Genomic DNA, 27,858 nt, shown 5'->3' with positions numbered 1-27,858 from the left:
CACCGGTATCCTGCAGTAATCTGATCGTTGCTTGGTTTGTTTCTGCTAATCCATACATCTGTCAGCTGCTGTTATGGTGATTTCACTTTTTCTTTATTGTGTGTAGTCTGCCATCCATCCCTAGCATGCCATACTGTATTATGTGGCAGTGTATTGATGGTACTGTATGCCCATGTAGAGGTGCAGAACAACCTTGCCATGTGTTTCACGGGTACAGTAAGTGAACCCAATTTGCTGCTAATAGGAGGCGCTAGCTCACCTGGGATTCACAATCACATTAGTATCTGGTATTCACCAAGACCTTGCCAGGTGGTAATATGATATGCAGCACAGGTGGGGGATTCCATGCATCAGGTGGGGATTCCACAGGTGGGGATTCCAAGCATCAGATTACAGTGCATGGGCCAGGAGACAACAGGACTTTGATGGCAGAGAAGGACAGCTCGGGTTCAACGCAAAGAGTATGACAGGTTTGGAAAATGGAATACAGGCACTTTGGAGTAATCGGGAACAGGATAGATACTGACAATGGTGTTCCGTATGCATGCACAGGGTAAGCACACAGGAGCTTTGGAACATGCAAGCCATGTCAATAACAGGTTACAAGCAAGCTAATGCTGCTGAGACCAGCATCTAACTATGGGAACCACAATACATTTATCTCAGTTCATCCGCTGCCACTACTAATGGGATTGTCTAGGGCCACACTCTTACATACACTGGTAAAGTTCTACTTTCAGAATATTTCTTCATCCCCCTTAAAGTGATGTAAAATGCAACTGTTTTAGTGTGCTTATTTGGCCTGAAGAATGTCGACGGGTGCTGCAACTACAGGAGCATGCATTAACTGCTAATGTGTCTGTCTCAATAGCATGAGCCGTTCATGTACTGTAATAGAACCACTCAGTTTATTTAATGGTCAATTCCTCAGCTATACATCATTATGGATTTGTGCTGATAGTTGAGTGCTGGAATCTGTTATTTATCTATATAGTGACCTGGCCTGAAACTCCTAACCTTGAATGAACTAGCCAACAGGACCTTTAGCTCCTAACACTGCCGTTGCCTGCTAATATTGTATTTCGATGTAAATCCTGACAATAGATTGAACTTCATATTCTCCTCCATTTGTCAATACTTCTTCCCTGATTGCTAAACACCCATGGATCGATTCATAAGTTATTGGGACAACAGAGTATCGTTAGGCATACTCAGCCTGGTAATTGGTATAAAGGGAAGGAGCTGTGACAAATGCCCCTGACAAGCATCTCATGCAAGCTCAACGACATGCATAAGGAATTAACCATAGGGCTGTAACACACGCGCCGGTTTCTCCCGGATGGCAAAAAGCCGGACAAACTTTGTCCGGCTTTTTGCCATCCGGGAGAAACCGGCAGAGTCTCTCACACACAACGGCTTTGAGCCATGTGTGATGCTGTGCGCATGTGCAGCATTAGACACGGCTTGGAAAAAAACCATTGTGTGTGAAAGCTCACCTTCACACACACGGTTCACTGACTGCAAAGACGGCCCGGCAGCCGGACCTTCCTGTGGATAGTTCCGGCTGCAATCCGGCAGCCGGGCCGGAGCCGTGCAGTGTGTAAGGACACTACACCTCACACTGTTTATTACAATGCCGGCACGGGAAAAAGCCATCCGGCTTTTTCCCGGCCGGCAAAAGCCGGCTCGTGTGTTTTAGCCCATACAGTCTTGTGCATACCATGCCCAAAAGGTGAAGGAAGTGCCATTAGCCTTCTGTAACAAAATGGATAGTACTCTTCATACTGTATGTAGTTTACTTTCTTCATAATATATAGAAAACATTAAAGATAATGTGTAGCAGTCTACTAAATATTAATCATGAAAAATAATAATTTGACTGTTTTTCTTTATTTTAATTTTAAAATTGGAGTACTTGGGAAGCAAAGAAGTATTGGGAATCTGTTTTCTGGTAGGTGAAGCCGCCAGGTATCCATGCAGTATCCAGTGTATATAATATACTATACACTGAAAAACGCAATAAGAGTTATTCCACAGTGACGTGGACACAAACAGATGATGACACCATAGCCTCTTTTCAGAGGAGGCGTGTTACTGTTCTGATGTAGACATTTGAATGTTGGGAGGTATGTGGTTATGCCTCCACTTAGGATTGGAGAAAAACACCGACATGCTGACTTACAGTAGACTACGATCAACTAGTTACACTCTTGTACCTGCATTGGCTGTATTTCATTTTCCTAATTCAACATCTGACTTCTCTGTTGTGCATACACACAAACAATCCCGGCCTCCAATCCCGCCACCACCACGCACACACACACACTCAGCCACACACTCAGCCACCCCTCCGTGGCTCTCTAGCTGTTGAAATCCCCCTATATAACCTGTGAGATTGCCTAAAGCTGCCACATCTTTGGCAATTTTGGGTGATGGATTTAAATAACAATATACAAATACAAAACCAGACTAAAGGTTATTTCAGGTTACTGTCCCTTTAAATGTAGTGGCTGAAACTGCTGAAGACACAGTGACTCTGCAGTATAATACATTTACCCCAAAATATCACTTTCTAGGAAATGTGCAATAAATATGGACATACTTACAGACTGGACAAGTAAGCTATAAGCTGGGGAAATACAATTCATACAGCTACATTTTATTTTCATGTATTAACATGTCTGGCAGCTGACATTTTGGTTGCCTTGACTTGTTAAAATAAAAATGCTATATTCAGTGGAACAGTGCTGCTCTTCACTAGATGTGATCATACAAAGCAAATTCATTTATAAGACATGATTATGAAGAGGTCTACAAAGCTGATATGGGGGGTCATTCCGAGTTGTTCGCCCGTTGCCAATTTTCGCAACAGAGCGATTAAGGCAAAAATGTGCATGGTTCGCAATGCGCATGCGGTTAGTATTTTAACACAAAACTTAGTAAATTTACTCACGCCCGAACGAAGATTTTTCATCGTTGAAGTGATCGTAGTGTGATTGACAAGAAGTGGGTGTTTCTGGGCGGAAACTGGCCGTTTTCTGGGAGTGTGCGGAAAAACGCAGGCGTGCCAGGGAAAAACGCGGGAGTGTCTGGAGAAACGGGGAAGTGGCTGGCCGAACGCTGGGCGTGTGTGTGACGTCAAACCAGGGACGAAACTGACTGAACTGATCGCTATTTGTGAGTAAGTCTGGAGCTACTCAGAAACTGCTAAGAAATTTCTATTCGCAATTCTGCTAATCTTTCGTTCTCAATTCTGCTATGCTAAGATACACTCCCAGAGGGCGGCGGCTTAGCGTGTGCAATGCTGCTAAAAGTAGCTAGCGAGTGAACAACTCGGAATCACCCCCATGGTTCTTAGCTGCCTGTCTTACATTTACAGAAGCACTGTACCGAGACTTAGGGGTCTATTCATGTAAGAATGCGATGGTAAGGTTTAACTTTTCACGAAACATCGCATTCTTATTTCAGGGTATTTTTTTTTCATATTTTCAATGCAAGTCATTAATACTTACTTGTCCCCTGATGCAATGCAATATCCAGCTGTTCCACGATCCCGGCTTCTGCAGTCTTCTCTCTTCATATCGCGGCTTTGTGTTTTCTGCATATGCGCGGTGTCTCTCCTGCCTCCTGGTGTCATCTGCGCATGCGTCGGGGAAACGAGAGCTCCAGTGGCGGCGGGACACAGGGTAGAGTGAGAGCAGGGGCGAGCCGACAAACAGCAACTGCATATGCCCTGGGCTCCTCTGATTGGCTGGCATCAGTGAAGGGGGCGGAGAGACAACAAATCTTTGCTGCCCTTCTTCATTCTGCTGCCAGTCTACGCCATCCTAAAATGGCGATTACAATGTCAGGAGTGAAGCGGAAAGCACAGCTTTCCGTACCTATATCAATTGCAATCACCATTCATTAGAATAATGTTGCGATTCAGCTGTGGGGACAGGAGAACAGTAGAGAAAACAGCTGCTAGAAGGGCGGCAAGACGCTACATGAATTAGAGGGAGCAGAGAAAAACTCTGTTTAGCACACAACAGGGCTTTTCACTGCTCTATGAATAGACCCCTTAGGGAGAGATGTACTAAGCAGTGAAAAGAGTGGGCAACTTCTCCAATGGCTCACTTCACTGTTTTCAATGCTTAGTACATCTCCCCTTTGGGTCCAGATTTATAAAGCCTTGGAGAGTGATAAATTGTACAGCGATACCGCCAATCAGCTCCAAACTGCCATGTTATAGGCTGTGTTTTAAAAATGACAGCTAGTAGCTGATTGGTTGTTACTTTATCACTGTGTAATTTATCATTCAGCTAGGCTTGATAAATCTGGGCCTTAAATTATTATTTAACACCTCCATGACACCAACAAGCAAAACCATGGGTTTCCAGAACCTGGCCCCTTCAGCACTGCTTAGACACTCATCCACAGTGCATTTACTCTAACAGCCATTGGGGGTCATTCCGAGTTGATCGCTCGCTACCTGTTTTTGCAGCCGTTCGAACGCATAGTCACCACCCACTGGGGAGTGTATTTTAGCTTTGCAAGTGTACGATTGCATGTGCAGCCGAGCTCCGCAAAAGCATTTTGTGCAGTTTCTGAGTAGCTCTGAACTTACTCAGCCCTTGCGATCACTTCAGCCTGTCCGGTCCCGGAATTGACGTCAGACACCCGTCCTGCAAACGCTTGGACACGCCTGCGTTTTTCCAACAACTCCCTGAAAATGGTCAGTTGACACCCATAAACGCCTTCTTCCTGTCAATCTTCTTGCGATCGGCTGTGCGAATGGATTCTTCATTAAATCCATCGCCCAGCAACGATCCGCTTTGTACCCGTACGACGCGCCTGCGCATTGCGGTGCATACGCAGTAGTGACCTGATCGCTGCGCTGCGAAAAACTGCAGTGTGCGATTAGGTCAGAATGACCCCCATTGTGTTGCAGCTCTTCCAGCGAAGGATCAATAGAATTATATGTGCCAAATTTGGAATAATGGCATACAAACGTCTCCTGTATCTTATGTAACTTGGGGACAAGTAGATGTTACAGGATCATTTCAGTTCTATGTAGAATTATTTGAATTAGTAATATCTAAAAAAAAAATGCTCAGTAAGTCAGCAGAGGACTCTACTCACCTCTATGGATATGTGCTAAAGCCAGAGCGACAACATGATGTAAACAGGAGTTCCAGGCAGAAAAGTGCTCCTCCTTCTGCGTCATTACCTGTCAGAGAAATCACACCTTGGGTTAAACTGGCTGAGCTGTTGCTAGCATTTCTCTATACTATAAAGACTCTACGAAGAGATCACATGAATGCAATTTATTTAATTGTGCACCCTATGTTAACATCTATTCCCAGAGCCTGGAAAATATATCAAAAGTTAGTTAAAAAAAAAAAAAATCTGTGGCCTGATCTGGAAGGCAGATTTAAACAGAGGGTAATTCATCTCATAGCTTATACAAGACTCTTAAATTAGTTGAAATTAATCCAATGTATAATATAAAACACATGAAAAATGAATTAATCAGGCTCTAATACACACATGCATAAAAATATTTTTATCACTACTATACTCTTTGGTATACAGGCAATATTGGTATTAAGAAATGACTCATTTTGCAGACTGAGCTAAAACCTGGAAATAATTCAGAACCTCTTTATTTTACATACAGTAAGTAACATACGCGTCAATGATACATGAACAGTGGTGTATAGTTACTTTACTGTGACGCTCCCTCTACGTTCGCACTGAGAACGTCTGCACAGTGCAAAGTAACTTGGTATAGTAAGAGTGATGTGCTCTGGATGGCACAAAGAATAAATGCAGAGTGAGTAGGCTATAGATAACCGTAAATGCTGTGCAGATGAGGCCTGAAACTGTGCAGTAAACTACTAAGCATTGTGTTTTATTTATTTATTATTTGATTGTTACCAGTTATTTATATAGCGCACACATATTCCGCAGCCCTTTACAGAGAATATTTTGCCCATTCATATCAGTCCCTGCCCAATATTATCATGCGAAAGTCAATAATAAATAAACCCATGCTCTCTAAATACAGATCCATGCCAAAGTCAAAAGTAAAAGTCAAAAAGTCCTTATGTCAAAAACATACAGTCATAGGGGGGTATGCAATTAGTTCCCATCATTAGGAGCTAATGAATTTCGGATCATTTCGGAGCTAATGAATTCGCCCCACATGAGTATTCAATTAGGGCCATTTTTGGCAGTTTTGTAGACATTTTTGCCAATGCCTTTTCACCTTTTTTATTAAGTGAAAAGGCATTGGCGAAAAATGCCTCAAAATCAGCGAAAATGGTCCGCATTTTCGACAGAAAACAAGTGGATTCGCCGATCCACGTGTTTTCCGCCCCTGCCACATTTTCTGCCAAGGTGACAATCCGGCCCTGCTGTTGCATAGGGCGAATCTCCATTTGCACTAAAACTAGCAAACAAGCTCAATTTTTTCATCTAGGCGAAAAAAACAGAGCTAATTGCATACCCCCCCCATAGGGGGAAACGTAATAATCCTGCTGCCATCAAAAATCATGGGGCCCAGAAGAAATGGATAAAGGAGAGCCCCTCTTTCATATTTCTCCCACCTTCATGGACACCCACAATCTTCCCTTTTCCCACCAATCTAGTATCCATCTGTTGCCTAACCTCAATTTCAATCCCTATCCAAAGTTACATACAGTATGATTATTATATTTTCCCATGGTCACATATGACCATCTCCTCCTATAAATTGGGGGAGACGTATCAAACCTTCTAAAGAGTGGATAAGTTATTCATAGCAGCCAATCAGCTTCTACGTATAATTTTATAGAATATATTGATGCTAGCTAGAAGGTGATGGTTTCTATGAGCAACTTTAGGCTGTTTTATTATGTTTCTCTGTATGGGGTCTATTCAACTGATGTTGGATCCTTTCCAACGGAAAGGATCCGACATTTCAGTATTCAATTTGCGGCCAAATCTGACAGGTTTTGGCCATTCCGACTTTTTTTTTAAAGTCGGATTGACACTGTCGGAAAGGGGGCTAAAACCTGTCTGATTTGGCCGCTAATCCGACAAAACACGTAGATCCACGGCTAATCTGCCGATCCACATGTTTTCTGACAAGTCGAATTTCTGACTTGTCGGATAAACGGCAGTTTGATTGAATAGGTCGATTCGACCTTAAATTGGAGGAAACTGGCGTTTTTCCGACAAGCCGCAAATTCCGACTTGAATTAAATAGACTCCTATGTCTGATTTGACCCCTCCCTTCCTCCCCATGTGACTCACCCTTTCTCTGTGTGTCACTCTTGGCACTTACACCAGCATATACAATACAGTTCCCATACTGTAGTATACTGTCCAACTCGCTTCACCACAATATATACCACGATTCTCTTTCCCATAGTAAACTTCACAGTTCCTATGCCAATAGTAATGAGAAACGCTTCACATTTCCCAGTATACAATGTAGCTCCATGCTGCAATTGTGTACAACCATGACACAAAGCTTTGTGGGATGCACAGAGCTCCTGTAATGTCATATGAAAGACTCTTTGCATGGTTTTATTGTGATTGTACATGGCAAACACAGACACAACGTCTGGATGGTATGGGATATATAAGCTTAATTATTTCCTATTTGGCTCCATACTGCATCATTTTTAAATGTCATGTGGGCGTAGATAAAGCTCTATGCAATTCTGAGTCGCAGACACGGCGAGAGGAAGCCTGTTACTGGCGGATCTCTTGCACCTAGAATGAGGGCGATACTAATGATGACCGCTGCAACATCTGGTGTAAGCTTTCCGTTAGTCCTACGGATTCTCCCATTAACATACAGTAGGAAATCAGGCTTGCACAGCTGCCCAACTACAGCCGCTTGGGGTACGACTCAGAATCAGCCCCTAAGTGTGAGACCAAACCGGCCACAGGGTCTGGCTGCTCAGCAATCTTGTTAAGCATCCTAACTGCGTAGTGTGATGCCATCAAGTAAATGGCAAAGGCAGTGCCCAAAATATGATGCTGCAATGCAATGAGTTCCATTCCCACACCTATTTACATTTTCTTACCAGTGATAAACTCTAGTAAAAGCAAGTGTTTGGCACCAATGGGTGAAGGGCCCTAAAGCAAAGTATACAAACAACATGAAGAGTAGAGTCCTGCCAGAGCAATAGTCACTCATCCATGTGACAACTTACTAAAACAACTCCATGTTACGGTATTTGTTTTGTACTTGCTGCGTGCATACACTTGTATCAGTGTTCCTTGCTGTACTGATAAGGGAATCTTACACCTGAGATAACACAGGTGATAATACTGCACTTATGATGTAATATTACAATGAAGTGTAGTCTCTTAGAACGGTTTTAAAATATTTACATTTTTTTCATTCATTCCATTCAAATTGGTAATACAGTGCTATCAGGAGAATGCCCACTTATGTCCTATTGGTTCCGGTATGGGATTCGGTATGAAATCCTGACTGTCGGGATCCTGGCAGTCAGGAGACCGATGCCAGAATCCTGATCTCGAGTGCAGCAAGTCCCCTCGCGGGCTCACTGGCTTGCCATGTTCCGGGCTCGGTGGCGAGCTTAGCTCGCCACACCATTATATTCCACCTCGGGTGGTGGCATGGACAGGTATACCAACAGCGGCAACCCGTCTGCTGGAATACCGGCAGCAAGGCAGCAAGTCACCTTGTAGGCTCGCTGCAGTTCTATTCCCACTCAGTTGGTGGTATAGACCCACCAACCGAGTGGGAATTACGGGCGGGTGTTGGAAGGGTCGGACGTCGACAAAATGTCAGCTGTCGGGATTCCGGCATCAGTCTCCTGAACGTTGGGATCCCGACCGCCATCATTTTGACTGCATTCCGTCCTATGTAATCACTGTGTAGGAGATACGAGACTGGTGCTATAATTTACGTTTATATTAAGCACAGTTTAACTGTTACCCAGAAGCGCCAAGAGGAGGTGAGGGAGCGGGTACTAATTAACTGGGCTGGCAGGAGGGGCCCCGCAGGGGTCTGTGTCTGGCCCCTATCCTTCCTCATTTATCAGTTGTCAGTAGCCTCAGGTGTGGTATACAAGTTAATCAAAAGACCGACAGGATCAAAAGTCCAACCATCAAAAGGTCGACAGGGCCAAAATGTCGATACAAAATAAATAAAAAATTGTGTTTTAAAACATTTTTTTTTCAAAATATGCTGAAATTCGTCCCCTTGCTTCTGGCTCAGTGTGTCGCTCCGCTCACCACAAGGTTACTAAAAGGTAATATTACGGGACATGGATAGTAATTGAAAAAAAGAAAAAAAAAAGAAAAGTTGGAAAAGCATGAAAAATCCATATCCGTATCGACATTTTGACCCTGTCGGATTATTGTCTGTTCACCATTTGACTGTCGACCATATAGTGTCAGCCTAATGACTGTCTATCTTTTAACTGTCTGTCTATGAACTGCCTCACAGCAGCCTCTCTCTCCCCAGCAGACAGCATAAGCTGTCATTAAAATGATGAACTGACATATACCATGGGCCCGATGTAATGTAGAGCATGTTGGCCGGAGCGCCGAGATTCAGGCCGACCTAGGGGCTAATTCAGACCTGATCGCTGCTGTGCGTTTTCGCCATAAGTTCAGAACCCCTGGGACACGCCCCTGAATGACTAATTAAGTCACTGAGATGTTTTTATTTACAATGACGTCATTTTTGGGGTAAAAAAAAATGCAAAGTGATGGAAATTGGGGTACAAGGTATGGGACAGATATATTGAGGTGCTTTATGAGTGGGACAAGTGTTTTTAGGCTTGCAGGTGAGAGTATTTTATTTATTTTTTAACTTTTATTAAAAGTGCCTATAAATGACCCAAATATATACGTAACCCTATTCTTATGTACACATAATTTAATGAGAGCACTTATTTTGCGGAAAACTTTCTATTGTTTTTTCACATTTTATAAAAAGGCATATAACAGACACGTGATCCAATTTTAGTACACCAAATAGTTTGGAATTCCCTGCCTGAGGGAGTTGTAATGGCAGACTCAGTCAACACCTTTAAGAATGGATTAGATAAATTCCTAATGAATAAGGATATCCAGGGTTATGGTGCATAGTCACGCCATATAGTTATTATAAAAAAGAGGGATAAAACATCAGTCAAAAAATAGGTTGAACTCGATGGACAAATTGTCTTTTTTCAACTTTAGATACTATGTTACTATGTATGTTACTATGTTACTATGTTTTGTTATGGCCACTAATAGACTTCTGTAATGTTTTCATATATTAGTTTGGCTTTTTTATGGGGCACAGGAAAATTTACCCATTTACTCCTATACTTATTGTTGGTTTTGCATAAACAAGTGTAACGCTTCTGTCTCTTTAAACAGTATTTTCTATTTTTGTTTATTTTACAGATCTCTTGCAATCTCTGCTGAGTATCTTGAGTCTTCCGTTTCATAACATTTACCATAGCTGACTAACCTAAAATGACCTCTCTGACAGACAGCTACTGTACTCTGGGCAAATGTTTTCCCAATGCAACCCAGCATGATAACAAGGGCAAGTTTCAAACCCCCATGTCTATAAACATAGTGCTTTGTTCCAATGTTGTACGTCAAAACACAATAGGGATTCCATTTCTATGTTCTACCTTCCTTTATCCTCCATATATAGTAGCACCATCTTACACCACAAGCAACAACAGCACCATCTTACACCACAAGCAACAACAGCACCATCTTACACCACAAGCAACAACACATCCCACTAACCATCAGTATCACTACTACTATTGGTCTAATGGGGAATTCCAGGCACATGTAACCGCCTACAAGACATGCACTTGCCGGAAGGAAATAGAACGATTTTGAGTGATAAGATGAAGGCTGTCTAGCCTGACAGAGACCTAAGAAGACTGTAATACTTCCAACTACTACAACCCATTTACTGTATTACTATCATTTTTCCTGAAATTAGTTCAGCAACTCCTAACAATACACACAATACTTCACTCATTACGTTTTAAGGATCAATGCGCTCAAGGTGAGGTGTAAGAGATTGGTAGGAAGGTATACACAACCTGTATATGAAAGCTTTCCTAAATTTCAAAGTATAGCTGGAAGCTACTCTAAAAAGAAAAACTGAGAAGAAAAAAAATTAAATAAAAAATTATATATAAACATCAGATCTTTATTGGTGTCAGTGTGAACAAAAAGGCTCCTACTTTCACATATGGTGGGAATGTCCACTGATTTCTACATTCTGGGATGAAGTTTTGTAATTGACAGGCGATATCTTTGGCACTGTACCTAATAAAGACCCAGTACATGTCCTGTTTAGTAAACCGTTTCCTGATACTACTAAACCATACAGCAAACTATGTGGTCATATGTTAAATGATGCTAAAATCTTATAGCCACTAACTGGAAGCAATCTACTGCACCTTTTATTTCTGTGCTAATCAACAGAATTCGGTACACCGCTTCCATGGAATATATAACTGCTCTCCTCCATGAAAGATTCCAAAATTCCACTAAGTAAGGACTCCTTCCTTGTTACTCTCTTTATCATGGTACCCTTCCAGGCCTGGCCTGAACCTTATCCTAAAATAAAAGTAATGATTGTCTACTTTTTAACGATCTATTAAACCTATGACTATTAAATGATCTAGTGCTTCTATGACTCCGCTACCTGGAGTGCCACCCCTCACCCCCTTTTTTCCCCTTCTTCCACAACAGAATTTTTTTTATTCATTGTTGTATTTACTAGATGTGGCTGATTAATATATCTTCATTTAAAAACAATAGCTGGGTGGAACATTTGACCCCTTTTCACCCCCTTAGGAGTCTAATTTAGAAAAATCACTGCTTAGTGGGTGCCTGCAAATAACGGTCACAGTTTCCTGACCACCCGGCAGGTCACATGATCCAGGTCTCCCAGCAGGTTCACAGGTAGCGTTCACCAACGGTCACATTTTCCAGAGCACAATGGTGATGCACTGTAAATGGCAGGCAGACGTTTTGCCACATAGCCCCGAAACAAAGCAACCAATTAAAACGCAAATTAATGAACCAAGGCCTTTAATTGGTTTATAACTGGGCCTACCATACTATCCCTTTAAACGGGAGCACTAAAGAATTACACAGGTTCTGTGGCTGTCAGACTTCAAGCCTGCATTTCACCTGGTTTTAATCAGCCACAGAACCTGTGTAATCCATAAGCTTCCTAGTTTAAAGGGATGGCATGGTAAAGCCTATATATGATGTGCCCTGCTCAGGCAACAGCATCATATATGTCACAATCCTGACTTACCTTTCTCATGTACTAGTAGCTTGTCTTGTGACTTATCTTTGCCACTTGTCCTGCAGAGCAGATCAGGTTATCCTTGCCTGAGAAATTTGCACAGCATACGGGGGGGGGGGAAGAGGGCGGTGATTCAGACCTGATCGTAGATGTGCTAAAAATAGCACAGGCCTAGTCCACCCCGCATGTCAGCCCCCCCCCCCCCACAGGTATGAAAGTAATGCAAGGCGGCAATGCTTTCGCACCCGCAAAGTAGCTCCCTACCTGCGCAGCCTAGCTGCAGTGGCAGCAGCTATCCGCCACGTCTACGTCAAAGCAGCTGTGTGTGTGACATCACGCAGCCGCCACGGCCTGCCCCTGCAACAGTCCGGTCACGCCTGCGTTGTCCGGTCCGCGCCCCACCAACAGTGTTCCAACGCTGTTGGCACGCCCCCTCCCATCCCGCGTCTGCCTGTCAATCAGTCAGAGGCGATCTCACCCGTGAGATGCTTTTGCATCTCGCTGGGTCTCACAGGGTGCGCATACGCAGTGCAGCCGCTACGCATGCGCACTCCGGAAAGGGCTTCATGCTGTGATCGCTGTTGTACCAGCGATCGGGTCTGAATTAGGCCCACAAGCTCACTGCTGAATATCCCTCCATGCTGATTATGCACCTGAGAGTTCTTCCGTGCATGTAGTTTGCAGATTCCTGATTGCAGCAGTGTGATCAGTCCAATTAGTAATGCTAGACCTGAACTGCAGAGATCATGTGGGTGCCTTTGCTCTCAGTCCCTTAGAGCCTGATATTGCCCAGAGTGCACCTCATGACTGCTGGGCGCCACCATCTTGGTTCTAGTCAGCTAACCACGTACTAACCAATCGGGAACCAGATTCTGAGCAGCTGATTGCATCTTCCAATCACTGCTATGAAAGGGGGTAAAAGTGGCCTTCTGGGTTTTAAAAAGTGCCAGAACAATGTTGCTCATTCCTATGTAGCCATGTCCTAGGCTTATCTGATCTCTGGTGATCAGGTAAATTCTACAAAGTGCTTCCAGTGTCTCCTGGGCCTGCGTGTACAACCTGCCACGAGTGCTTCAGCACAACAGTTATATACAGTACATTACTCTCTGTCTGCTGCCGCTCGTGAAACTACTGGCCCTAGCCAGCTTTCAACATTCTTGTGTGTTTTCTGATCCGCACCTGCTGTTGGTTAATGCAAATTGTCAGTACAAAAGAGGCAATTCCAATATTACTCCTGCTGTACGTGTGCATTAGCTGGTCGTAGCACAGCAACCTGAGCATTAGCTAGTCTCAGCCCAGCATTCTTTACTTGCCGGTTCCCGACCGGTACCCTAAGTTCTATCTCCAGAGTATTCCAGTTCCAGTCCAGTTCCAGTCACCTGTGCTATATTTCCACAGTATATCTCTAGAGAGTTCTAGTGCCAGTCTCCAGCATTATACTTCCTAGGCATTCCAATCCAGCATATTCCAGTTCTAGTCCAGTGCCTGCTGTTACTTCAAGCTGTCTCAGTTACTCAGCTCACACAGCCTAACACAGACTCTATTTACTTCATGAATCATCCTGATAGCTTATGAAGAAGTCCCATATATGTCCCTCTTTGCTCTCCAGTGTGAGCACTGCAGCAAATGCACTAATGTCACCTAACAAATGCATCCTAGCATCACCAACGGGAACATCCCCAACCACCAGCGTGACATAATAAATATGTCACTCAAGTCGTCTTCCTGCTATTCATATATCGATATAAAAACAAGGTAGTTTGACATAATTTATTATCTCTCTTTGTGTAACACATATAATAGTTTCAGGATCTCTTTGGATTCATACCATGTACCATAGCTATACTGTTACACATAGAAACATAAAAAATAAGATTTTACTTACCGATAAATCTATTTCTCGTAGTCCGTAGTGGATGCTGGGGACTCCGTCAGGACCATGGGGAATAGCGGCTCCGCAGGAGACAGGGCACAAAAGCAAGCTTTTAGGATCACATGGTGTGTACTGGCTCCTCCCCCTATGACCCTCCTCCAAGCCTCAGTTAGGTACTGTGCCCGGACGAGCGTACACAATAAGGAAGGATCTTGAATCCCGGGTAAGACTCATACCAGCCACACCAATCACACCGTACAACTTGTGATCTGAACCCAGTTAACAGTATGATAACAATGAAGTAGCCTCTAAAAAAGATGGCTCACAACAATAATAACCCGATTTTTGTAACAATAACTATGTACAAGTAATGCAGACAATCCGCACTTGGGATGGGCGCCCAGCATCCACTACGGACTACGAGAAATAGATTTATCGGTAAGTAAAATCTTATTTTCTCTGACGTCCTAGTGGATGCTGGGGACTCCGTCAGGACCATGGGGATTATACCAAAGCTCCCAAACGGGCGGGAGAGTGCGGATGACTCTGCAGCACCGAATGAGAGAACTCCAGGTCCTCCTCAGCCAGGGTATCAAATTTGTAGAATTTTACAAACGTGTTCCCCCCTGACCACGTAACTGCTCGGCAAAATTTTAAAGCCGAGACCCCCTCGGGCATCCGCCCAAGATGAGCCCACCTTCCTTATGGAATGGGCACTTACAGATTTTGGCTGTGGCAGGCCTGCCACAGAATGTGCAAGCTGAATTGTACTACAAATCCAACAAGCAATAGTCTGCTTAGAAGCAGAAGCACCCAGCTTTTTGGGTGCATACAATATAAACAGCAAGTCAGACTTTCTGACTCCAGCCGTCCTGGAAATATATATATATATATATCTCTATATATTTTTAGGGCCCCGACAACGTCTAGCAACTTGGAGTCCTCCAAGTCCCTAGTAGCCGCAGGCACCACAATATGTTGTTTCAGGTGAAACGCTGACACCACCTTAGGAAGAAACTGGGGACGAGTCCGCAGTTCTGCCTTGTCCGACTGGAAAAACAAATATGGGCTTTTTTAAGACAAAGCCCCCAATTCTGACAATCGTCTGGCCGAGGCCAGGGCCACAACATGGTCACTTTCCATGTGAGATATTTCAAATCCACAGATTTGAGCGGTTCAAACCAATATGATTTTAGGAATCCCAACACTACGTTGAGATCCCACGGTGCCACTGGAGGCACACAAGGGGCTGTATATGCAATACTCCCTTGACAAACGTCTGGACTTCAGGAATTGAAGCCAATTTTTTCTGGAAGAAAATCTACAGGGCCGAAACTTGAACCTTAATGGACCCCAATTTGAGGCTCATAGACACTCCTGTTTTCAGGAAGTGCAGAAATCGACCTAGTTGAAATTTTTTTTTTTTTTTTTTTTTTTCGTGGGGCCTTCCTGGCCTCACCCACGCAACATATTTTCACCACATGTGGTGATAACGTTGTACGGTCACCTCCTTCCTGGCTTTGACCAGGGTAGGTATGACTTCTTCCGGAATGCCTTTTCCCTTAGGATCCGGCGTTCAACCGCCATGCCGTCAAACGCAGTCGCGGTAAGTCTTGGAACAGACAAGGTCCCTGCTGGAGCAGGTCCTTTCTTAGAGGCAGATGCCACGGTTCCTCTTGGAACAGACATGGTTCTTGCTGAAAGCAAATCCCATCTTAGCTCCCGAGGCCATTAGTCCTCTGTGAGCATCTCTTGAAGTTCCGGGTACCAAGTCCCTCTTGGCCAATCCGGAGCCACGAGTATAGTTCTTACTCCTCTACGTCTTATAATTCTCAATACCTTGGTTATGAGAAACAGAGGAGGGAACACATACACCGACTGTTACACCCACGGTGTTACCAGGACGTCCACAGCTATCGCCTGAAGGTCTCGTGACCTGGCGCAATACCTGTCCCGTTTTTTGTTCGGGCGGGACGCCATCATGTCCACCTTTGGTCTTTCCCAACGGTTCACAATCATGCGGAAAACTTCCCGATGAAGTTCCCACTCTCCCGGGTGGAGGTCGTGCCTGCTGAGGAAGTCTGCTTCCCAGTCGTCCACTCCCGGAATGAACACTGCTGACAGTGCTAACACATGATTTTCCGCCTAGCGAAAAATCCTTGCAGTTTTGACCACTGCCCTCCTGCTTCTTGTGCCGCCCTTTCTGTTTACGTGGGCGACTGCCGTGATGTTATCCCACTGGATCAATACCGGCTGACCTTGAAGCAGAGGCCTTGCTAAACTTAGAGCATTATAAATTTGCTCTTAGCTCCAGTATATTTATGTGGAGAGAATTCTCCAGACTTGATCACACTCCCTGGAAATTTTTTCCCTGTGTGACTGCTCCCCAGCCTCTCAGGCTGGCCTCCGTGGTTACCAGCATCCAATCCTGAATGCCGAATCTGCGGCCCTCTAGAAGATGAGCACTCTGTAATCACCACAGGAGAGACACCCTTGTCCTTGGATATAGGGTTATCCGCTGATGCATCCGAAGATGCGATCCGGACCATTTGTCCAGCAGATCCCACTGAAGAGTTCTTGCGTGAAATCTGCCGAATGGAAGCGCTTCGTAATAAGCCACCATTTTTACCAGGACTCTTGTGCAATGATGCACTGACACTTTTCCTGGTTTTAGGAGGATCCCGATTAGCTCGGATAACTCCCTGGCTTTCTCCTCTGGGAGAAACACCTTTTCCTGGACTGTGTCCAGAATCATCCCTAGGACCAGCAGACGTGTCGTCGGAACAACTGCGGTTATGGAATATTTAGAATCCACCCGTGCTGTCGTAGAACTACTTGAGATAGTGCTACTCCGACCTCCAACTGTTCTCTGGACCTTGTTCTTATCAGGAGGTCGTCCATTCTCTTTGACGACGAATCCTCATTTCGGTCATTACCTTGGTAAGGACCCGGGGTGCCTTGGACAATCCAACGGCATCGTCTGAAACTGATAGTGACAGTTGAGGTACCCTTGGTGAGAAAAGCAAATTTTTGGGACATGGAGGTAAGCATCCCTGATGTCCCGGGACACTATATAGTCCCCTTGTTTGCTATCACTGCTCTGAGTGACTCCATCTGAATTTGAACCTTTGTAAGTGTTCAAAAAATTTTTTCGATTTAGAATCGGTCTCACCTAGCCTTCTGGCTTCAGTACCACCATATAGTGTGGAACAATACCCCTTTCCTTGTTGTAGGAGGGGTATTTTTATTATCACCTGCTGGGAATACAGCTTGTGAATTATTTTCAATACTGCCTCCCTGTCGGAGGGAGACATTGGTACAGCAGACTACAGGAACCTGCGAGGGGGGAAACGCCTCGACATTCCAATCTGTACCCCTTGGATACTACTTGTAGGATCCAGGGGTCCTGTACGGTCCCAGCGTCATGCTGAGAACTTAGTAGAAGCGGCGAAGGGCTTCTGTTCCTGGGAATGGGCTGCCTGCTGCAGTCTTCTTCCCTTTTCTCTATCCCTGGGCAGATATGACTCTTATAGGGACGAAAAGACTGAGGCTGAAAAGACGGTGTCTTTTTCTGCAGAGATGTGACTTAGGGTAAATAACGGTGGATTTTCCAGCAGTTGCCGTGGCCACCAGGTCCCATGGACCGACCCCAAATAACTCCTCCCCTTTATACGGCAATACATCTTTGTGCCGTTTGGAATCTGCATCACCTGACCACTGTCGTGTCCATAAACATCTTCTTGCAGATATGGACATCGCATTTACTCTTGATGTCAGAATGCAAATATCCCTCTGCGCATCTCGCATATATAGAAATGCATCCTTTAAATGCTCTATAGTCAATAAAATACTGTCCCTGTCAAGGGTATCAATATTTTTAGTCAGGGAATCCGACCAAGCCACCTCAGGTCTGCACATCCAGGCTGAGGCGATCGCTGGTCACAGTATAACACCAGCATGTGTGTGTATACTTTTTAGGATATTTTTTAGCCTCCTATTAGCTGGCTCCTTAAGTACGGTCCTATCTGTAGATGGTACCGCCACTTGTTCTGATAAGCGTGTGAGCGCCTTATCCACCCTGAGGGGTGTTTCCCAACGCGCCTTAACTTCTGGCGGGAAAAGGTATACCGCCAATAATTTTCTATCGGGGGAAACCCACGCATCATCACACACTTCATATAATTTATCTGATTCAGGAAAAAATAAGAATTTACTTACCGATAATTCTATTTCTCGGAGTCCGTAGTGGATGCTGGGGTTCCTGAAAGGACCATGGGGAATAGCGGCTCCGCAGGAGACAGGGCACAAAAGTAAAGCTTTTACAGGTCAGGTGGTGTGTACTGGCTCCTCCCCCCATGACCCTCCTCCAGACTCCAGTTAGGTACTGTGCCCGGACGAGCGTACACAATAAGGGAGGATTTTGAATCCCGGGTAAGACTCATACCAGCCACACCAATCACACCGTACAACTTGTGATCTAAACCCAGTTAACAGTATGATAACAGAGGAGCCTCTGAAAGATGGCTTCCTAAACAATAACCCGAATTAGTTAACAATAACTATGTACAAGTATTGCAGATAATCCGCACTTGGGATGGGCGCCCAGCATCCACTACGGACTCCGAGAAATAGAATTATCGGTAAGTAAATTCTTATTTTCTCTATCGTCCTAAGTGGATGCTGGGGTTCCTGAAAGGACCATGGGGATTATACCAAAGCTCCCAAACGGGCGGGAGAGTGTGGATGACTCTGCAGCACCGAATGAGAGAACTCCAGGTCCTCCTTTGCCAGGGTATCAAATTTGTAAAAATTTACAAACGTGTTCTCCCCTGACCACGTAGCTGCTCGGCAGAGTTGTAATGCCGAGACCCCTCGGGCAGCCGCCCAAGATGAGCCCACCTTCCTTGCGGAATGGGCCTTAACAGATTTAGGCTGTGGCAGGCCTGCCACAGAATGTACAAGTTGAATTTTGTTACAAATCCAACGAGCAATCGACTGCTTAGAAGCAGGTGCACCCAACTTGTTGGGTGCATACAGTATAAACAGCGAGTCAGAGTTTCTGACTCCAGCCGTCCTTTAAATGTATATTTTCAAGGCTCTGACAACGTCCAACAACTTGGAGTCCTTCAAGTCGTCTGTAGCCGCAGGCACTACAATAGGCTGGTTCAGGTGAAACGCTGATACCACCTTAGGGAGAAAATGCGGACGCGTCCGCAGCTCTGCCCTATGTCGAATGGAAAATTAAATAAGGGCTTTTATAAAACAAAGCCGCCAGTTCAGATACTCTCCCGGCCGAAGCCAGGGCCAGTAACATAGTCACTTTCCATGTGAGATATTTCAAATCCACATTCTTTAGTGGTTCAAACCAATTGGATTTGAGGAAATCTAAAACTACATTTAGATCCCACGGTGCCACCTTAGGCACCACAGGAGGCTGTATATGCAGTACTCCTTTGATAAAAATCTGGACCTCAGGGACTGAGGCCAATTCTTTTTTTGGAAGAATATTGATAGGGCCGAAATTTGAACCTTAATAGATCCCTAATTTGAGACCCATAGACAATCCTGATTGCAGGAAATGTAGGAAAACGACCCAGTTGAAATTCCTCCATCGGAGCACTCCGCTGCTCGCACCACGCAACATATTTTCGCCAAATACGGCGATAATGCTTCGCGGTGACTTCCTTCCTTGCCTTTATCAAGGTAGGAATGACTTCTTCTGGAATGCCTTTTCCTTTTAGGATCTGGCATTCAAACGCCATGCCGTCAAACGCAGCCGCGGTAAGTCTTGAAAAAGACAAGGACCCTGCTGAAGCAGGTCCCTTCTCAGAAGTAGAGGCCACGGGTCGTCCGTGACCATCTCTTGAAGTTCCGGGTACCAAGTCCTTCTTGGCCAATCCGGAGCCACTAGTCTTACTCCTCTTTGCCGTATAATCCTCAATACCTTTGGTATGAGAGGCAGAGGAGGAAACACATATACCGACTGGTACACCCAAGGTGTTACCAGCGCGTCCACAGCTATTGCCTGCGGATCTCTTGACCTGGCGCAATACCTGTCCAGTGTTTTGTTGAGGCGAGACGCCATCATGTCCACCATTGGTTTTACCCAACGGTTTAATAGCATGTGGAAAACTTCTGGATGAAGTCCCCACTCTCCCGGGTGAAGGTCATGTCTGCTGAGGAAGTCTGCTTCCCAGTTGTCCACGCCCGGGATGAATACTGCTGACAGTGCTATCACGTGATTCTCCGCCCAGCGAAGGATCCTGGCAGCTTCTGCCATTGCCCTCCTGCTTCTTGTGCCGCCCTGTCTGTTTACATGGGCGACTGCCGTGATGTTGTCCGACTGGATCAACACCGGTCTTCCTTGAAGCAGAGGTTCCGCCTGGCTTAGAGCATTGTAGATTGCTCTTAGTTCCAGAATGCTTATGTGAAGAGACTTTTTCAGGCTCGACCACACTCCCTGGAAATTTTTTTCCCTGTGTGACTGCTCCCCAGCCTCTCAGGCTGGCATCCGTGGTCACCAGGATCCAATCCTGCATGCCGAATCTGCGGCCCTCCAATAGATGAGCCTCCTGCAACCACCACAGAAGGGATACCCTTGTCCTCGGCGACAGGGTTATCCGCAGGTGCATCTGAAGATGCGACCCTGACCATTTGTCCAGCAGATCCCTTTGCATGGAATCTGCCGAAAGGGATTGCTTCGTAAGAAGCTACCATTTTTTCCCAGGACTCTTGTGCATTGATGTACAGACACCTTTCCTGGTTTTAGGAGGTTCCTGACCAGGTCAGATAACTCCTTGGCTTTTTCTTCGGGAAGAAAAACCTTTTTCTGAACTGTGTCCAGAATCATCCCCAGGAACAGCAGACGAGTTGTCGGCATTAATTGGGATTTTGGAATATTCAGAATCCATCCGTGCTGCTTTAGCACCTCTTGAGATAGTGCTAAACCCATCTCTAGCTGTTCTCTGGACCTTGCCCTTATTAGGAGATCGTCCAAGTATGGGATAATTAATACGCCTTTTCTTCGAAGAAGAAATATTATCTCGGCCATTACCTTTGTAAAGACCCGAGGTGCCGTGGACAAACCAAACGGCAGCGTCTGAAACTGATAGTGACAGTTTTGTACAACGAACCTGAGGTACCCCTGGTGTGAGGGGTAATTGGAACGTGGAGATACGCATCCTTGATGTCCAAGGATACCATAAAGTCCCCTTCTTCCAGGTTCGCTATCACTGCTCTGAGTGACTCCATCTTGAACTTGAACTTCTTTATGTACAGGTTCAAGGACTTCAGATTTAGAATAGGCCTTACCGAGCCATCCGGCTTCGGTACCACAAAAAGAGTGGAATAATACCCCTTCCCTTGTTGTAGAAGAGGTACCTTGACTATCACCTGCTGAGAATACAGCTTGTGAATGGCTTCCAAAACCGTCTCCCTTTCTGAGGGGGACGTTGGTAAAGCAGACTTCAGGAAAACGGCGAGGTGGCTCTGTCTCTAATTTCAACCTGTACCCCTGAGATATTATCTGCAGGATCCAGGGATTTACCTGCGAGTGAGCCCACTGCGCGCTGTAATTCTTGAGACGACCGCCTACCGCCCCCGAGTCCGCTTGCGAAGCCCCAGTGTCATGCTGAGGCTTTTGTAGAAGCCGGGGAGGGCTTCTGTTCCTGGGAAGGAGCTGCCTGTTGCTGTCTCTTCCCTCGTCCTCTGCCTCGTGGCAGATATGAATAGCCCTTTGCTCTCTTATTTTTAAAGGAACGAAAGGGCTGCGGTTGAAAGGTCGGTGCCTTTTTCTGTTGGAGAGTGACTTGAGGTAGAAAGGTGGATTTCCCGGCCGTAGCCGTGGCCACCAAATCCGATAGACCGACCCCAAATAACTCCTCTACGCATCGCCTGTCCACTGTCGTGTCCATAAAGCTCTTCTGGCCGAAATGGACATAGCACTTACCCGTGATGCCAGTGTGCAGATATCTCTCTGTGCATCACGCATATAAAGAAATGCATCCTTTATTTGTTCTAACGACAGTAAAATATTGTCCCTGTCCAGGGTATCAATATTTTCGATCAGGGACTCTGACCAAACTACCCCAGCACTGCACATCCAGGCAGTCGCAATAGCTGGTCGTAGTATAACACCTGCATGTGTGTATATACCTTTTTGGATATTTTCCATCCTCCTATCTGATGGATCTTTAAGTGCGGCCGTCTCAGGAGAGGGTAACGCCACTTGTTTTGATAAGCGTGTTAGCGCTTTGTCCACCCTAGGAGGTGTTTCCCAGCGCTCCCTAACCTCTGGCGGGAAAGGGTATAAAGCCAATAACTTCTTTGAAATTAGCAGTTTTTTATCGGGGCACCCCACGCTTCATCACACACGTCATTTAATTCTTCTGATTCGGTAAAAACTACTGGTAGTTTTTTCACACCCCACATAATACCCTGTTTAGTGGTACCTGTAGTATCAGCTAAATGTAACATCTCCTTTATTGCCAAAATCATATAACGTGTGGCCCTACTGGAAAATACGGTTGATTCGTCACCTTCACCACCGGAAACAGTGCCTGTGTCTGGGTCTGTGTCGACCGACTGAGGCAAGGGGCGTTTTACAGCCCCTGACGGTGTTTGAGGCGCCTGGACAGGCACTAATTGAGTGTCCGGCCGCCTCATGTCGGCAAACGACTGCTTAAGCGAGTTGACGCTATCCCGTAATTCCACAAATAAAGGCATCCATTCTGGTGTCGACCCCCTAGGAGGTGACATCCTCATATTTGGCAATTGCTCCGCCTCCACACCAATAACGTCCTCATACATGTCGACACACACGTACCGACACACAGCAGACACACAGGGAATGCTCTATACGAAGACAGGACCCACTAGCCCTTTGGGGAGACAGAGGGAGAGTCTGCCAGCACACACCAAAAAACGCTATATATGACAGGGATAGCCTTATGATTAAGTGCTCCCTTATAGCTGCTTTTATATTAATATATATCCATTTATTTTGCCCCCCCTCTCTGTTATACCCTGTTTCTGTAGTGCAGTGCAGGGGAGAGACCTGGGAGCCTTCCTGACCAGCGGAGCTGTGACAGAAAATGGCGCCGTGTGCTGAGGAGATAGGCCCCGCCCCTTTTCCGGCGGGCTCGTCTCCCGCTATTTAGTACATTTAGGCAGGGGTAAATATCTCCATATAGCCTCTGGGGCTATATGTGAGGTATTTTTAGCCTTTTTAAAGGTTTTCATTTGCCTCCCAGGGCGCCCCCCCCCCAGCGCCCTGCACCCTCAGTGACTGCCGTGTGAAGTGTGCTGAGAGGAAAATGGCGCACAGCTGCAGTGCTGTGCGCTACCTTAAGAAGACTGCAGGAGTCTTCAGCCGCCGATTCTGGACCTCTTCTTGCTTCAGCATCTGTGAGGGGGCCGGCGGCGTGGCTCCGGTGACCATCCAGGCTGTACCTGTGATCGTCCCTCTGGAGCTTCATGTCCAGTAGCCAAGAAGCCAATCCATCCTGCACGCAGGTGAGTTCACTTCTTCTCCCCTCTGTCCCTCGTTGCAGTGATCCTGTTGCCAGCAGGAATCACTGTAAAATAAAAAACCTAAGCTAAACTCTCTAAGCAGCTCTTTATGAGAGCCACCTAGAATTGCACCCTTCTCGGCCGGGCACAAAAATCTAACTGGAGTCTGGAGGAGGGTCATGGGGGGAGGAGCCAGTACACACCACCTGACCTGTAAAAGCTTTACTTTTGTGCCCTGTCTCCTGCGGAGCCGCTATTCCCCATGGTCCTTTCAGGAACCCCAGCATCCACTTAGGACGATAGAGAAACTACAGGTAGTTTTTTCACCTCACACATAATACCCTTTTTTGTGGTACTTGGAGTATCAGAAATATGTAACACCTCCTTCATTGCCCTTAACGTGTGGCCCTAAAGGAAAATACGTTTGTTTCTTCACCGTCGACACTGAAATCAGTGTCCGTGTCTGGGTCTGTGTCGACCGACTGAGGTAAATGGGCATTTTACAGCCCCTGACGGTGTTTGAGACGCCTGGACAGATACTAATTTGTTCGCCGGCCCTCTCATGTCGTCAACCGGCTTACAGCGTGTTGACATTATCACGTAATTCCATAAATAAGCCATCCATTCCGGTGTCGACTCCCTAGAGAGTGACATCACCATTACAGGCAATTTGCTCCGCCTCCTCACCAACATTTACCTCATACATGTCGACACACACGTACCGACATACAGCACACACATAGGGAATGCTCTGATAGAGGACAGGACCCACTAGCCCTTTGGGGAGACAGAGGGAGAGTTTGCCAGCACACACCAAAACGCTATAATTATCCAGGGACAACCTTTATATAAGTGTTCCTCCCTTATAGCATTTTAATATATGTACATATCGCCAAATCAGTGCCCCCCCTCTCTGTTTTAACCCTGTTTCTGTAGTGCAGTGCAGGGGAGAGCCTGGGAGCCTTCCCACCAGCATTTCTGTGAGGGAAAATGGCGCTGTGTGCTGAGGAGAATAGGCCCCGCCCCCTTTTCGGCGGGCTTCTTCTCCAGAGTTTTTGATATCTGGCAGGGGTTAAATACATCCATATAGCCTCAAGGGCTATATGTGATGTATTTTTCGCCATACAGGTATTATACATTGCTGCCCAGGGCGCCCCCCCCCAGCGCCCTGCACCCTCCGTGACTGCTGTGAGAAGTGTGCTGACAACAATGGCGCACAGCTGCAGTGCTGTGCGCTACCTGATGAAGACTGAAAGTCTTCTGCCGCCTGGTTCCGGACCTCTTTATCTTCAGCATCTGCAAGGGGGGTCGGCGGCGCGGCTCCGGGACGAACCCCAGGGCGAGCCCTGTGTTCCGACTCCCTCTGGAGCTAATGGTGTCCAGTAGCCTAAGAATCCAATCCATCCTGCACGCAGGTGAGTTGAAAATCTCTCCCCTAAGTCCCTCGATGCAGTGAGCCTGTTGCCAGCAGGACTCACTGAAAATAAAGAACCTAAAAACTTTTTCTAAGTAACTCTTTAAGAGAGCCACCTAGATTGCACCCTACTCGGACGGGCACAAAAACCTAACTGAGGCTTGGAGGAGGGTCATAGGGGGAGGAGCCAGTACACACCATGTGATCCTAAAAGCTTGCTTTTGTGCCCTGTCTCCTGCGGAGCCGCTATTCCCCATGGTCCTGACGGAGTCCCCAGCATCCACTAGGACGTCAGAGAAACATAGAATTTGACGGCAGATAAGAACCACTTGGCCCATCTAGTCTGCCCCTTTTTTATCCTTTAGGTAATCTCAACCCTTTTTGAACCTTAATTCTTTGTAAGGATATTCATATGCCTATCCCAAGCATGTTTAAATTTTTCTTCAGTCTTAGCCTCTACCACCTCTGATGGGAGGCTATTCCACTTATCCACTACCCTTTCTGTGAAGTAAGTTTTACTTAAATTTCCCCTGAACCTGCCTCCCTCCAGTTTCAGTGTATGTCCATGAGTTCTAATACTCCTCTTCCTTTGAAGAATGTTTCCCTCCTGAACTTAGTTAAAACCCTTGGTATATTTGAAAGTTTCTATCATGTCCCCCCCTTTCCCTTCTCTCCTCCAAACTATACATGTTAAGCTCTTTTAGCCTTTCCGGGTAAGTTTTGTGATGTAGGCCATGCACCATTTTAGTTGCCCTTCTTTGTACACTCTCTAATGTATTTATATCCTTCTGGAGATATGGTCTCCAGAACTATTCAAGATGCGGTTGTACCAATGACCTTCTTTTTTCCTGCTACTGATTCCTCTCCCTATGCAACCAAGCATCTAACTTGCCTTTCTCATTGCTTTGTTGCATTGCTTTTCTGCCTTTAAGTCACTTGAAATAGTGACTCCTAAATCCCTTTCCTCCTCAGTAGTTTCCATTATAGTACCCTTGATACTATATTTAGCCTTTGGGTTTTTGAGACCCAAGTGCATGATTTTGCATTTTTTTAGCATTAAACTGTAGTTGCCACGTTCTTGACTATTTCTCAAGCCTAGCTAGGTCATCAATCATTTGTTTTACCCCTCCCGGTTTGTCTACCCTGTTGCAAATCTTTTGTATCATCTGCAAAAAGGCATAGTTTCCCTTTAATACAATTTGCAATGTCACCAACAAAGATATTAAAGAGAACTGGTCTGAGTACAGATCCCTGGAGTACTCCACTGGTAACATTTCCTTCCAAAGATTGCACTCCATTTACTACAACTGTCTGTTTCCTATCCTGCAACCAGGTTCTTATCCATTTAACTGTTTTGTAATCCACCCCCACGCTTTCAAGTTTATTTAGCAGTCTGCAATGTGGGACAGTGTCAAATGCCTTGCTAAAGTCTAGATATACTACATCTACAGCTCCCCCTTGACCTATTATTTTCATCACAGAGTCAAAAAAGTCAATAAGATTTGTTTGGCATGATCTCCCACCAGTAAATCCATGCTGTTTTGGATCCTGTAAGTTGTTTGATTTAAGATATTCCACTACTTTTTTTTTTATTAGTTTTTCCATTACTACTACTGATTACTGGCTTACTGGTCTGTAGTTACTTGCTTCCACTTTTGTACAGTGGAACCACATTTGTTCTTTTCCAGTCCTCTGGAATGGCACCTGTATTTAGTGACTGGTTAAATAATTCTATTACTGGTGCCACCAGCACATCTTTTAGCTCTTTTAGTATCCTTGGGTGTATCCCATCTGGCCCCATTGATTTTTCCACTTTTAGTTTTGAAAGTTCTGTTAAGACCTTCTCTTCTGTAAATGTAGTTTCATCTACCTTATTTTTATGAATGTCCTTGCAGCTTAACTGTGGCCCCTTCCCTTCTCCTTCTGTAGTAAATGCGGAGCAAAAATAATAATTTAGGTGATCTGCTATTGCCTTGTCTCCCTCCACCAAATTCTCACTCTGTCTTAAGTCTTATTATTCCTCCATTTGATTTTTTCCTTTCATTTATATACTTAAAAAAAAGTTTTGCCCCCTTTATCTACTGACTGGGCCATTTTCTCCTCAGCTTCTGCCTTTGCACGTCTGATCACTTTCTTAGCATCCTGCCGTCTGTCAAGATACACCTCTTTGTCATTATTATTTTGAGTCTGTTTGTATTTCCTAAAAGCCAGCTTTTTTGCTTTCACACTAGTTGATACTTCTTTTGTGAACCACACTGGCTTCCTTTTCCTGGTGCTTTTCCTAACCCTTTTGATACAAAGGTCTGTTGCCCTTAGTACTGCCCTTTTCAGGTTTTCCCACTTCTCCTGCACTCCTTCCAAGTCCCTCCAGCCCGCCAATGAATCACTTAAACATCACCCCATTTTTTGCAAAGTCAGCATTCCTAAAATCCAACATCTTTGTTTTTGTGTGACAGGAGTTGGATCCTGTCTTTATACTAAACCATACTGCTTGATGATCACTGGATCCCAGTTGCTCACCCACATATGTGTCTGATATCCTGTCACCATTTGTGAGAATTAAATCTAATATGGAGTCTTTGCGAGTGGGCTCCCTCACCAATTGCTTGAGAGATGCTCCCTGTAAGGAATTTAGAAATTTGCCACTTATAGCTGAACTAGCAAAAGACCCCTCCCAATTTACATCAGGTAAATTAAAGTCTCCCATGATTATGACTTCTCCCTTTAAAGCCATTTTAGTGATGTCCAACAATAGGTTCCTGTCCA

General features: G+C 45.3%; 1 protein-coding gene across 2 annotated transcripts in view; it reads right to left on the bottom strand.

The window, feature by feature from the left end:
- The window catches only part of ACOXL (acyl-CoA oxidase like), a 990,492-nt gene that overhangs the window by 281,441 nt on the left and 681,193 nt on the right, over window positions 1-27,858 (bottom strand). For both annotated transcript variants that reach the window (XM_063918088.1, XM_063918087.1), the window contains exon 16: window positions 5,122-5,209. In XM_063918088.1, the coding sequence (XP_063774158.1) occupies window positions 5,122-5,209 (88 nt within the window). The remainder of the gene's footprint in view (window positions 1-5,121; window positions 5,210-27,858) is intronic.

Source organism: Pseudophryne corroboree, chromosome 4 (genome assembly GCF_028390025.1).
Source record: "Pseudophryne corroboree isolate aPseCor3 chromosome 4, aPseCor3.hap2, whole genome shotgun sequence".
NCBI lineage: Eukaryota > Metazoa > Chordata > Amphibia > Anura > Myobatrachidae > Pseudophryne > Pseudophryne corroboree.
Note: the sequence above shows the minus strand (reverse complement) of the source record. Positions and strands in the feature narration are given on the sequence as shown.